General features: G+C 49.5%; 1 protein-coding gene across 1 annotated transcript; it reads left to right on the top strand.

Moving 5' to 3' along the window:
* Positions 1-583: 583 nt before the first annotated feature.
* On the top strand, positions 584-2,870 carry FIESC28_10967 (uncharacterized protein; the record flags this gene model as incomplete). The annotated part of the gene is made up of 3 exons (XM_031165097.1): positions 584-670; positions 736-792; positions 852-2,870. 3 exons carry the CDS (start codon positions 584-586, stop codon positions 2,868-2,870), a joined length of 2,163 nt encoding a protein of 720 aa, XP_031010846.1.
* Positions 2,871-12,555: the final 9,685 nt, after the last annotated feature.

The raw sequence follows: 12,555 nt of genomic DNA, 5'->3' as shown, positions 1-12,555 counted from the left end.
GACCTGTCACACGAAGCTTTGACTGCTCAGTAACCTTGCATGAGCGCAATGACAAAAGTTCGCGTATGTATCGATTGCGAGCACGGCAGTGGCATGTGGCCGTTAGGTAGAAAAGTCGGCCGCCGAAAACCTTGAAGACGAAATACTTCGGACATTTCATGTCTGCTAACTGTCATCTAAGTTACTTTACTTTGGCGCTGTAAGCCTTGGAGGATACGTTTTTCTGCTATCCACTGCAATAGCGTTGGTGCATAATTCCCGACATAGAAATAACTGGAATGCTTACTGAACTTTATCGAGGCGCATCATGCGCGGTAGAGCAAATAAACTTCCACAATAAAGATCGTTGAAAGGCAACGGGCCGTGTAGAGCCCAAGCAAGCCCCAAAAAGGACCTTCCAGATGACTCAGCAGACCGATCCCACACCGAGGTGACGAGCCACTCACCGAGGTGAGGTGGGTTAGCGATTGAGTCATTGGAAATTTGACATAGCCCCACGTTCTTTCTCTTTGGCGTGTGCTTCGATTCAACTTCACAACTTTTGCCCAAACAACTCAGAAGCAGCGCTCGCACCACCGGCAAGATGTCGCATAAGGGCAATAGTGGAAAGGGTAAAAAGCCCTCAAAGTCAGGAGCCGAGAGCAAGAGCGAGGATGTTCTCCAGGCGGTTGTAGGTGATATGGCGGGGTATTATACCGATCAAGAGCAGCGTAAACTCACAATTTATTTCTCCAGGTCATCGCCGACTCGTTCCAAGACCGCTACAGGCCTTTCACGACTGAGAAGCCAAGAGTAAGGCTGGAGTAAACCCGGTGCGGCATGTGTGCACGTACTGATAAACTTATTCGCAGTGTCTTCTCCCACTCGCAAACGTCCCGCTCATCGAGTATACCCTTGAGTTTCTGGCAATGAATGGTGTCAACGAAGTCTATATCTACTGCGGTGCTCATACCGACCAAGTCGAAGATTACATTAGTCGATCCAGGTGGACAACAACGGCCCGAACATGCCCCTTCTCACACCTCCAATTCGTTCGAGTTTCCGACGCACGATCAGCTGGCGACGTCCTTCGTGATATGGACAAGCGATCACTTGTTGATGGCGATTTCATTCTCGTAAACGGCGACTTGGTATCCAACATCATGCTCGACAATGCTCTGGCGGCGCACCGAAAGCGCAGGGAAGCCAGTGCGGCCAACATCATGACGATGGTGCTGCGCAGTGGTGGAGAGGACGATCACCGAACAAAAACAAATGGAATTACTCCAATTTTCGTTGTCGACACCAAGACTCAGCGATGTCTTCACTACGATGAGATGGACCCCTTAACCAGCGACCGATATATGTCATTGGACCCGGCTGTTGTGGACGAGCTATCAACTGAGTTCGAAATTCGATCCGACCTCATCGATGCCGAGATCGACATTTGCACACCCGAAGTCCTCGCTCTTTGGTCAGAGAGTTTCGATTACGAACTTCCCCGAAAGAATTTCCTTCACGGTGTTCTGAAGGACTGGGAGCTGAACGGCAAGATGATTTATACCGAGATTTGCGAGGAGGGCTACGCAGCACGAGCAAGCAACCTGCAGCAGTACGATGCTGTCAGCCGTGATGTTCTCGACCGATGGACGTATCCTTTCATTCCAGAGTGTAACATCGTACCCAAGCAGTCATACCAGCGACATATCCACGGCGTCGTCGCTGAGCAGGGTGCATTCTACGCAAACGACGCCAAAGTTACAAATTCTATTATTGGACGCGACAGCAACATTGGCTCGGGAAGCAACATTTCCAACAGCATTATTGGTAGAGATTGCAAGATTGGCGCCAATGTCGTTTTGGTGGACTCTTACGTTTGGGACGACACCACAATCGAAGATGGAGCAAAGATTTACCAGTCCATTGTCGCAGACTCGGCCATTATTGGCAAGAACTCATCCATATCCGAGGGAAGTCTGATCTCTTTCGGTGTTAATGTTAGCGAGAACGCTACACTACCTAAAGACTCTGCGGTCTCTTGTGTTGATTTCGACGGTAACCCTGTGACTCCGGACACAAAGCTACTCGGAGCAAACACCAACGCCGCCAAGTTTACAGATCCTGAGGACGAAGACATTGACGAGAGAGATCCATCCCAGCTGCAGAAGAGCCTTATTTACAACTTGGCCCAATTCAACATCTCCACCTCATCCGTGTCAACGCTATCTTCTGAGATATCGGAAGATGAGATGGACGAGAACTTCCTGCCCATTGACGCCAGCGACCCCTCCCGCCGTACCTCATTCGCCTCCGATGATGCCGGTGACAAACTTTCCTTCCACCACGAGGCAGTCCACGGTCTTGTCGACGCACTACGCGCCGAGTCTGGCGATTTCGACTCGGCCAAACTTGAGTTCATGGGTCTGCGCCTTTCCAACGACGCTTCTGATGCTATGATGCGCCGCGCTGTGGCTAGTGCCTTTGCTCGTCGCGCAGTAGAGCTCATGACTCCTGAGTATGGCGGCCTGGAGCCCAGCAAGGCCGCTGATCGTGCTCTCAACGCTCGTCCAGGTGCAACAAAGTTCATCAACGAAGTTGGCATCGGTCTTGAGGACGATAACGAGGCCGCGCAGGTCGAGTTCATCATCGCCCTCCAGAAGGCTCTCACACGTTCCCAAGGACCAGAACAATCCCGTGTGGGCATTCTCCTTGCAGCAATGCTCCAGCAGCTGTACGCACTCGATATCCTTGAGGAGGAGGGTATTCTGGGGTGGTGGGAGAACGAGAGAGCTGTTGAAGGGGAGAACATGACATTGCTGAAGGAGAAGTGCAGAGTATTGGTGGAGTGGCTGGAGAATGCCGAAGAGGAAGATGACAGCGATGATGAATAGACGACCGGTTCCTATTTTCTATCTAAAGATATTGGAGTTCAAAAGAAATAAAGTAACATGATTCACATTCATCGAGACTTTGGTCTCAAACATTTGACTAGATGAGTAATTGCACGCATGGCAGTATTGTCCAAAGGAGGCATAAGAGCGAAACTTCCATTTGCACCATGCCGAAGTCTTGTTAACAACGAGACCTCGTATAGGTCTCTTCGCCAACAGTCTGTAAGTGCTAATACGGTGTTGGGGCATCTATCCTTTCCACTTGGCCTTGGGCTGGACGCGTCTTTGCTTTCCTTAACCGGCCTAGGTACTGAGATGTGCCTCAACTTCTATAGCAACCCCTGGATTAAGCTATCCCGATCCAAGAGCGAGCCCGTTCCCGCTGGCATCGAATCGGCCTCAGGTCATCACATATCATTGCACTCAGCCATGCCTCCCAGCTAACTGTCACAGATAACCTACAAGACGCGAATCTCTCCTGAATGATAAACGGTGATGCTATCTTCTGGGGAAGTAGATCTGCAAACCCGCGGTCTGAATCACTTAAATCCGTAATGCCGTTAAGTCAGGGGGTTATCCACGCAATCCACAGGCGTCAAGCACCGTGTCGCGGAACTATTACCATAAGAATCATCGTAAGAATAGAAACAGTGGTAACAACACAATCGTGTTGATTCATGACAACAACATCATTGAGAATATCACAACCCAGAATTAATCTTCTTTGTATAGGGGACCAGTCTGGGATTCAAGGGACTGTCTGCCAGGTTCGATAAGCACTATCGTGGGGATTACCTATGCCAGTCAAAGACTCCAATCTCAATGTAGCTCTACAGGTCGTGATATTTTTGGAAGCTCAGGGATGTCGGACCTGGCCCGCCTATGCTGATAGGCTCGTCATGGAATACTACCCTATATCAGACCATGGCAAAATATGAACTTGGAATTGACCCAACATGATCGAATTTGATCAAGTCTTGAGTTTGTAAGCACCGGTGAATTGACTTTATTTCGCCGACGGTATCCATGTAACCCCAGAGTATTCCACTCTTTTGTGCGCTTGTCTATAGATACTGTGGAAGAAGACTGAAGCACTTGTGTATATTGGATCTCATCACATGTTTATCGATACCCTGCACTACAATAGCAGACCGTCAACGGTTTACCTGAAAAAGCCTAACGATTCCTTGCTACGGTGAGACTGAAATACATATACCGAGGAGCTGTTTTCTCTATGAACCAGGTATGTCTGATCATGTAACAGTCTCCAATTGCGATGTCGTACCTTTACCATGGTCTGTAGGTTCGCCGCCACCGGAAATCAACATGCTTCTTTGTTGAGTATTGTAACCTTACCCCTCCATCAGGCTTGAATTTGAAGCTGCCTGGGGCGAAATCTTGTCCACACGTTCATTGTGAGGTTCTGCAAACATGTACGTTGATGGAGTAGGGACATCCACCTAGCTTCGTTATAACGTAGCCACTTGAGTCCTTCACCATCGGAGACGACAAGGGAGTAATAGGTAGTTTCTGTACAACCGAAAACTTTTTTCAGCTGCAGAAACCTCGTGGTGACGACAATGTGACGGATGGACAAGTGTTGAGTCAGTGTCGTCCATGTATGCAACTATCACCACACCACAAAGATAGCAGTCGCAACCCTGAAAATTCATATCCATGTGTGCATCCACTGAGATCTTCATTGTAGAATTGAAAATAGCATTTCCAAAAATAGGAATTCGAATATGGGATCCCTTATTTTCTTCTTCTTCATCCTCACCTGTCATCACCAGCAACGTGCCATCAGCCCGTCGGCGCTGATATACCATACAAGCAATGATCAGCTCGCTTCACCACCAGACTTACACAGTCGGAAGGGGGGAGACCAATCCAGGTACAGGAAACGTGGAGAAGGGGGGCAGACATCTCCAAAAGCTTTTTTGGAGGGCAGATGCACATGGGTAGGACGTGCGATGATGTAGTGATCAACCTAATTGTGTCCCCCTTGGGTTTGGCAGTTCCCAGCCAACCTTCAAGCCCTGCAGTACTGAAGGCTTCTAGAAGAGGACCCTGATTCAGGATCATGGAAAAAAATTGAATATTCCACCTACATTTCAACTTGGATCCATCGCCATACCGCTCCTTTGCAACATAAGCTGACAAGTGTTGATCTCCGAGAATATGACCTTAAGTACTATTCGAACTGCCGAAGATAAGACTCAACTCGGCTCATCCGAGTAGGGATGATCAGCAAAGAGGAGGGATCATCGGCTTTCGTCCTGGATAGTTTAGTCTTGAACCTCTCGTTGATAGAAAGTACAACTTTATAGCAGAGTCGTTGGGATGACTGCCATTCAACAAAGACATAGTGGCTGCAGAACCTAGTTTTGGACAGCGGTCAAATAAATAAACACACTGTAGGGCCCCTGCCAGTGGCTTGCTTCTAAGCCTGCAGACATCTGGTCACCGAAACCCTATCTCATCACCTATCGCGACATAAGTTATCTGTGTCTGATATTAGCCTCCTGGGATGCAGCTGCAGCTCTTTCGGAGTCGACCCGCCCCTGACTGATTCAGATTGTTTCCAATCACATCAACCAAGTCGGATAAAGTTACCGCTGTCTTGAGTAATGTCTCGCTGAAAGGAGGGTTATCGCAGGGTTGCATGCGCAACCCTGGCACACGGGGTACAGAACTGGCTAACGTAGGGCTCATTCCCAGATTGGGCATTGCCGACGAGTAAGGCCTGGTCAGTGTTTGTGTGACGGGACCACCGCGGGTATGGGCCGAGTAGTCGCGGTTATATGCAGTGGTGATAATCAGGACCCTGACCATAACAGAGAGTATTCAACTTTTGATGTCTGTAAGGCGCCGGGAAACTTCCACCAATTGGTCAAGCAGGCACAATTGATGAGGGGGCAGCGGGAAAACTCTGAGTTGGGCTTGATAATCCTTACATGACTGCAACCAGATGTTACTTTGACGAGTCAGTACTGACGAAAAATTCTTGCGGTATGTAATTTAACAAAACCGGTATGACGTCAACGCCTCCGAAGAGTTCTGCTCGCGATACCCATACCCATTCTCCCAGTATGCGGGTGCATCAATAGACGTACATAGTACAGTAGTAGCAGTACGGATACATCTTCAACCAACGTGTGACTGAATTAAGGGGGTGCCACGTTGACAGCACTAGCCCGAAATGTTTCGAATGCTCCCCTGTTTGCGATGTTTTTCGGTTCTTCTGGAGAAAGTCTGCTGCAATCTCTGCCTTTGCTGTTTCAGCCTCGTGGGTAAACTGACGTGGAAAGAGTTGAAAAGTGACAATGACATCATGAGTCTGGCTGCTGCAATCTAGCTAGACCCATTCCTGTCATGGGATGAACCCTGATCCATGCAGGGCATGAACTGACTGATTGGGATTCTTCTCCGTTCTAATGTTTTGATGAACGCTAATGTTCCGAAAGTCTATCGTGCGTCTCACAGTGAAATACCGCCTGCCCTTGTAGAGAGCTCCAGCTTGGTGATTCAACAGCTTCGGCATTATCCGCACGGCACTCAGAGGTATACACCGCGGTATTGAATCGAAGGCACCTGTCGTGCGCCGCCCACCCTGAGCGCCTGCAGGTCATCACGAGCCAGCTGTCATTTGTGGGGTAGGGTTTGAGCAACGGCACTTGATGCCTTTGGTTGACGTTGGTGCTCTTATGAGAGCTGGATAATGAGATCGAGCTTGTGAACCGTTAAAGCATGCGTATCTCGATTAAGGTATAGCCGACTTCGGGTAATGTGATGTCAGCCATGACAAAGTTTAAGAGCCTTGCTCAAAAGGTAACCACACATCGAATCTTATAGAGTTTTGTTCGACAGCAGCCCCTAGGTAGGATTGTTCTCCCCTGCAAGAAAGGGTGGGAGGGGAGCGTTACATGGTGTACGCAACTCGCCCGAAATTTGCATGGTGTTCACACCAAGATACCCGCATGGTAGATGATCGTTGTGAATCTCCACCAGCCACACGACACGATTCGTTACCATACGACAGGGCAGCCAGTAGTGCAGTGGCTGACTTGCCGACGATTGTACGGGCAACAAACATCGATCTCCAGGTACAAAGCAAAACTGAAGCTGAAGCGGGTAAATCTGCAAAGAAGGGTCCAGACCTTGATACTGCGCTCAGGCCCAACTACCGAGCGGTAAGATAGTCCATCATGGAAGCAAATGCTTCGAATTGACAATGGTGACAATGACATAACTGTCGAATGGCAAGTAAAGGTTGGTGCAGGGGAGCTGAGAGCTCATGGTTAACATGGCGATTCGGAGAACGACTTGCCGGTGGCATCTGAGATGGCAATTGGCCGAACTTGAGCCAAAACAATTAGCTGTACCTAAGCACAGACACTGAGAGTACGGGTACATACAGTGTTGGCTCGATAGGTACCCAATTCAGTTCACAAGCCTCAAAGCGGCACGGTCCTGAATCTGCTCGTGGCACACCCGCAACAAAACATGCGATTGTCGGAGCCATGCCGTGGGACTTGGCTGGGGTTAGGATGCACTCCGAGATGGCTCAAGATGGGACCTGCCAGGATAGCCCTGGTGAAGGAATAGCACCATGGCTGCGTTGGGGGGAGCTCTGTAGGACCTTCTCAATTGAGACGCCTTCAGCCCTGACTAAAACCGTTTCAAGCCAACGGCCTTAATCGATCGTAGGATACGTTGATGTATGGATGTTTGCGCATTGACGTTGGAGGTACGGATAGTGATTGGAGTTAAGCAGAAAGTCAGAAGCTAGGGAGGATCTGTCGAACCATTAGGATACACTTCAGTATCTCATAGGAACAGGAAACATACCGCACTCAGATCAATCCAAACCTCGTAGTCGATTCCGAGGTGGCCCAAGGCAATGCAAATTCCTTTTTGCATATTATAGGTACCTTATAGCCAACGCATAGGATTTTCATCTCGGAGCCGAACGAAGAGGGAAATCAGCGCGGATAGGCCAATATCAACGCCTTGAGTCGTCCTTGTTTGGTTCGAAATTGTTTGCCCGTGGTTGCCAAGGGTCGGTTGGTACTCGGTTGGTGTAAGCCATATCCGTACGGATAGTCGCTAGTCACTTATACCGCTTGTGATATTGGATCACGACATTGGCACCGAGGAAGCGTAGATTCGGAAATTTGACAGCATCTCCAGGTATTACGAGACGGAAGAAATGTTGAGGGCAGGAAATGAACACAATACGACAATTATTTGTTATTTCAAGCAAGAAAGAAAGGGGTTTCTTGGTTGGAATTGAGAAACTCCCCTTCAATATCTTTGGGAAGGTTACCTAAGATGAGAAGGGGCGACAGCCACGCGTCAAGCCACACCGTTCGCGCCACAGTTACAGCTTGGCACTGTACATCTCGACAGCTACAGCTGATACGCTGGTCTACTCAGGCAATGATCACCAAGACAAGAGTTCAACAACATAGATCGGCATATAATATTGGAGAAGACCCTCTAAATGGAAGCAATCTAGACTGTGGCGTCGATGGTAATTTGCCTCTCATTGTGGCTGTGAAGCTGCAACCGAACCCCCAACGTCGGATTGTTTTGTTTGTATCAAGGATGTGCGGGGAGAGAAACAACATCCAGAATCCTCACATGCAAAGCATCCACGTGTCGATGCTCAATCTGGAGTCAAGAGTGAAGATCCTTTATTAATGGCGGCAAACGGCTACAGTACCAAGGGCTGGGCTAGGCTAGACTACCTAGACTAGGGGAGGGCTTCGGCGACCGCTACAAACGCAGCGGATGGTTTTTGCAATTGGCATTCCCAACGTCGGGGCCAAACTAAATCAGGGCAAGCTGCGTAAGTGAAATGGTTCGATTGTGACGGCTAGTTAGTTGACTTAGTCTATTCATGTCAGAGGGTACGGTTATAGAGGCTAGAAGAAATCCTCGGCATTGCAAAAGGCCAATTGAATTATCGAGGGATTGGTCCGTAGGTAGGTACTAGGTAATCTGATACACCTTAACTACCTAACCTTACTGGTAAGGTAAGGGTAGCACCAAGACCGGGATACTTTACATATCGACAATCTGAAGGGTTCAACACAGCCACACGGGAGGAAAGCAGCTCGCTTCTAGCCTTGGAGCTATCACATCTAGATATGACAGCACGTAGTCGACACTTTAGCTATCGTGGTCCCCTGATTCAACGACATCCATATCGCGACACTGTACACGATAATGCAACACAATCCCCGGTACCTACAGCACAGAAAGCTGCAAGCTGACTTCCCATGAGGCACATACTGTAGTCTCGCCATAGGCCATGGGATGCCCTGAGCCTGGTGAATGACGGCCCTGGTCAGGTGGCTGACCTCAAAAGGGAAGGCTCTAAAGACAGAGGTCATTGTCGGGCCGTACAGTAGACGTGATGCAGATGAAAGGAACGGATGGGAACCCATCCGTTATGCCGCCAGACCGGGTAGACATCCATCCCATGCCCTGTCGAGGATCCTACAGTAGATGTGCCCGCCCAAGTAGGGACTCTTCACACACATAGGGATACATAGATACGGATTCAGTTGCAGTGCTTTCCCAAAGAGCCAGCCTGTAACCAATAAGGATCTGAAAAGACACAGGCAGCAGGGGTTACAAGGAGCACAGCGCAGCACCATGCATATTACGGCGGGAAACGGGAGATGAGGCATGGCATGGCATAAGTCAACACTGGATCGCATCGCATCAGTTGCGTTGCGCGCGTTGTTTAGAATTAGAATTTCCCTCCATCCCAAGTACAGTATGCGGATCACTAGCGGCAGCTATGCATGGAGTGACCCTAGGGAGAATCTAGGAAAAGATAGAGATTTCGTTTCCGACAGCGGTAATTGGATACATGACTCTGTTTTGCCGGTTGAGATTGCCATGAACGCAAGTACCAGTGTTGCGCGGCGTTTAGGGAGAAAAGAAGGGGAAAAAGTGAGAAGAAAAAAAAAAGTCTCAAACAATGGCTCAATTCTCATGCCCCAGGCATCTGGCGATACAACTGTCGATGAGGGGTGATTTTGGTGTGGACAGCCGATGGCCAACGATGTGTTTATGAAATGGGCGTCGATGACAGAGGAAAGATCCGATCCAGCTAGCGCTCGACTGTGGGCTTGGGACCTCCACATCCCACGACTCTGGCGTTCCTGCGTAAGGGTTACCGCTGTTGTATCCGAAGCGCTAGGACCACTGCCTTTTTATTTTTATTCACCCGACCTCGATAGAAACGGGCAGCGCCTAAACTAGGAGTCTGTCTCTGTCTGTACGGCGGCCCCCCGCCTGAACGGAGTTTTGGGTCTCTACCTACAGAAGGTGAATCCCCGGGAAAAATAACGGGATGGAAATGGGAGATTTCTGGGGGGCCCGGACAGGCTGCAGGCAAGCCTCACCCCTCACTTAGTTTCCCTCTGTTAAAGCCACTCTCAAACATCCGTTCTAATGCACTTCTATGAACTCTTAAGGCCTAATAAAGAAACTAATATAAGTCTCATAAAGTCCGCAATGGCCAGTCAGAGGCTGCGGAAGCTAATTCTTCCACGTAGCTGCAATGGCGTCACTGCTCGTGGTATCTCCCTTGTTCGTTCGCTCAATTAATTACTGTATGTATCTAGTACAGCACAGAGCTCTACTGTAGGTAGGTAACTGCCCGTTCTGATGGAAAGTGTGCTGTCACAAGCCTCACAAGCCACACGCCTCTTCGGTAGGTTCCATGTAGGGCGCCGCCATACCTTACCTTCCTCCATAACACCCTGAGGCGAATAAACTGGGCTGCTTGTACCTTCCTTCCCGTTCCTTCCATCCCGTCGGCGCTTGTCCCTCACTAACAATTTTTCTGAAATGGCACGATGGGACGACCGAACCTCTTCTTCTTCATTCTGTCGTCTCCTCTCCTACCTACTAGGTCCTCCCCCCACCTGACTACCTGTCCTGCGCATACGTACGTATGTACATACATGCCCGTACAGTACAGTATGCAGCACGATACAAGGGCTTGAGTTGCCCGCCGACCCTTGCTTGACCCTAGCGGATGAGAAGACTTCTGGGATCAGGGTCCCCCTTGCTCGGTTGGTCCATCGCTTTGACCCCACAGGCTCCCGAGAATCGACGGGTGGATACGTTGGTATGAATGCATGTCCTTCTGACTCTACTTGCAGTACCTCAGTGCATAGATGAGCAACACAGCAATCGTCGAGCATGATGCCCGCGTCTCTTAAGGATCGGGAGTGGCATCGATAGTCTGCTTAAACTATGACGCCAAAGGCATATGCGCCTCAGTTCACTTCAGCTCACTTCAGTTCAGGCCTCCTGGTGGTTTGATCGATATCACTGCGACTGAAGAGAGGTAAATGCAGAACAAGCACAGTACTGTACGTAGTGCAGCAGACAGCCACAAACAGAACGGGAACAGCAACGATATTGCTCTCAACCCCAATATCCGTATTTCCCTTGTCCATCTTTTCTTTCTCTTATTCTAGGCGGTATCCCGGCACTACGGACAAGCTATCATCGGTCGCCCCCCAAAGTTCTCATCCACTCTCACAAGACTGGAACTGCTTGGCCCGACGTTATTTCAGCAGCTGCAAAACACACAACCGTCGTCCGCTAGGACCTCTGCATCAAAGTCCACATCACTTAGACACCATTTCGTCTTTCTAAAGCTGTGCCTCAAGTTAACTTGCCCGCCTCTCACATTCCGTCAACAACAGTCAGACTATCATAGTGCAGTATACACAGTATCGACGTATGGAACGACCGGTTGGATAACCTTCGTTATTCGTCTTGGTTAATAAAACAGATATCGCGGCATCACTCAAGATCACCGCGTTACGTCGCATCTCGACATCCATACATCGCACCACCCAGTCACTCCCCAAAAGACGCCCTAGCGTTTGATACAGCACAGGCACAAGACCGTGCGGCACAAGTACACAAGGTACTCTTTTTGCTGCTTACTGCGTACACGCCTCCTCCGATTTCCGTCCAACTCATCCACTCGATCCACGACACCGCCTCGGCGCCCCAGCCCAGGGCTTGGGACGTGGGTACGAGGTACTTGGGGACTTCAAAGTCAGATCCTCCTTCTCCGTCGAGTCTCTTCACCCTCGTCTCCGACGGCTCTGGGACTGACGACAGGTCCCCACTACAGTCTACTCCTCCAATATACCCTTACCTTCTCTAGCTTACCTTTCTAATTACTACCGACACCACCCACTACAATATCTCACTTGACGCACCTCTACTTCTACCTTTCTTCTATTCTACCTCATCCTCTGCCTATACCTTCGCGATAACCTGTCGCTCTCTGTCAACATTCGCTCACCATAGCTGTCTTGTCTCCTCATCCCATCTTACCGTTACAACGCGTCTAACGGTTACCGCGATTAACGCTCTTCGTTTCCATCGGCTACACCAGCGACAGCCCACAAACCCACTCTACAATAACACCCTCAACCTCTCACCTTTAAAATCAATGAACAACACCACCACTTAACTCGCACAACTACTTCCGAACTTTGCGCACACGATTTTGACCGCGTACCTACGATTTCGCCAACCGTCCATCAGAAGACACTGGTCTTAACACTGCGCTGCGCTAACATCTGTACGACATCGCTGCTGTCTCGAGACGGCCTAATACGCTCGTCTCGAT

Source organism: Fusarium coffeatum (genome assembly GCF_003316985.1).
Source record: "Fusarium coffeatum strain FIESC_28 chromosome Unknown BRIP53273_contig_349, whole genome shotgun sequence".
NCBI lineage: Eukaryota > Fungi > Ascomycota > Sordariomycetes > Hypocreales > Nectriaceae > Fusarium > Fusarium coffeatum.
The sequence above is the reverse complement of the archived record's forward strand: the minus strand, read 5'-3'. Positions and strand labels throughout refer to the sequence as shown.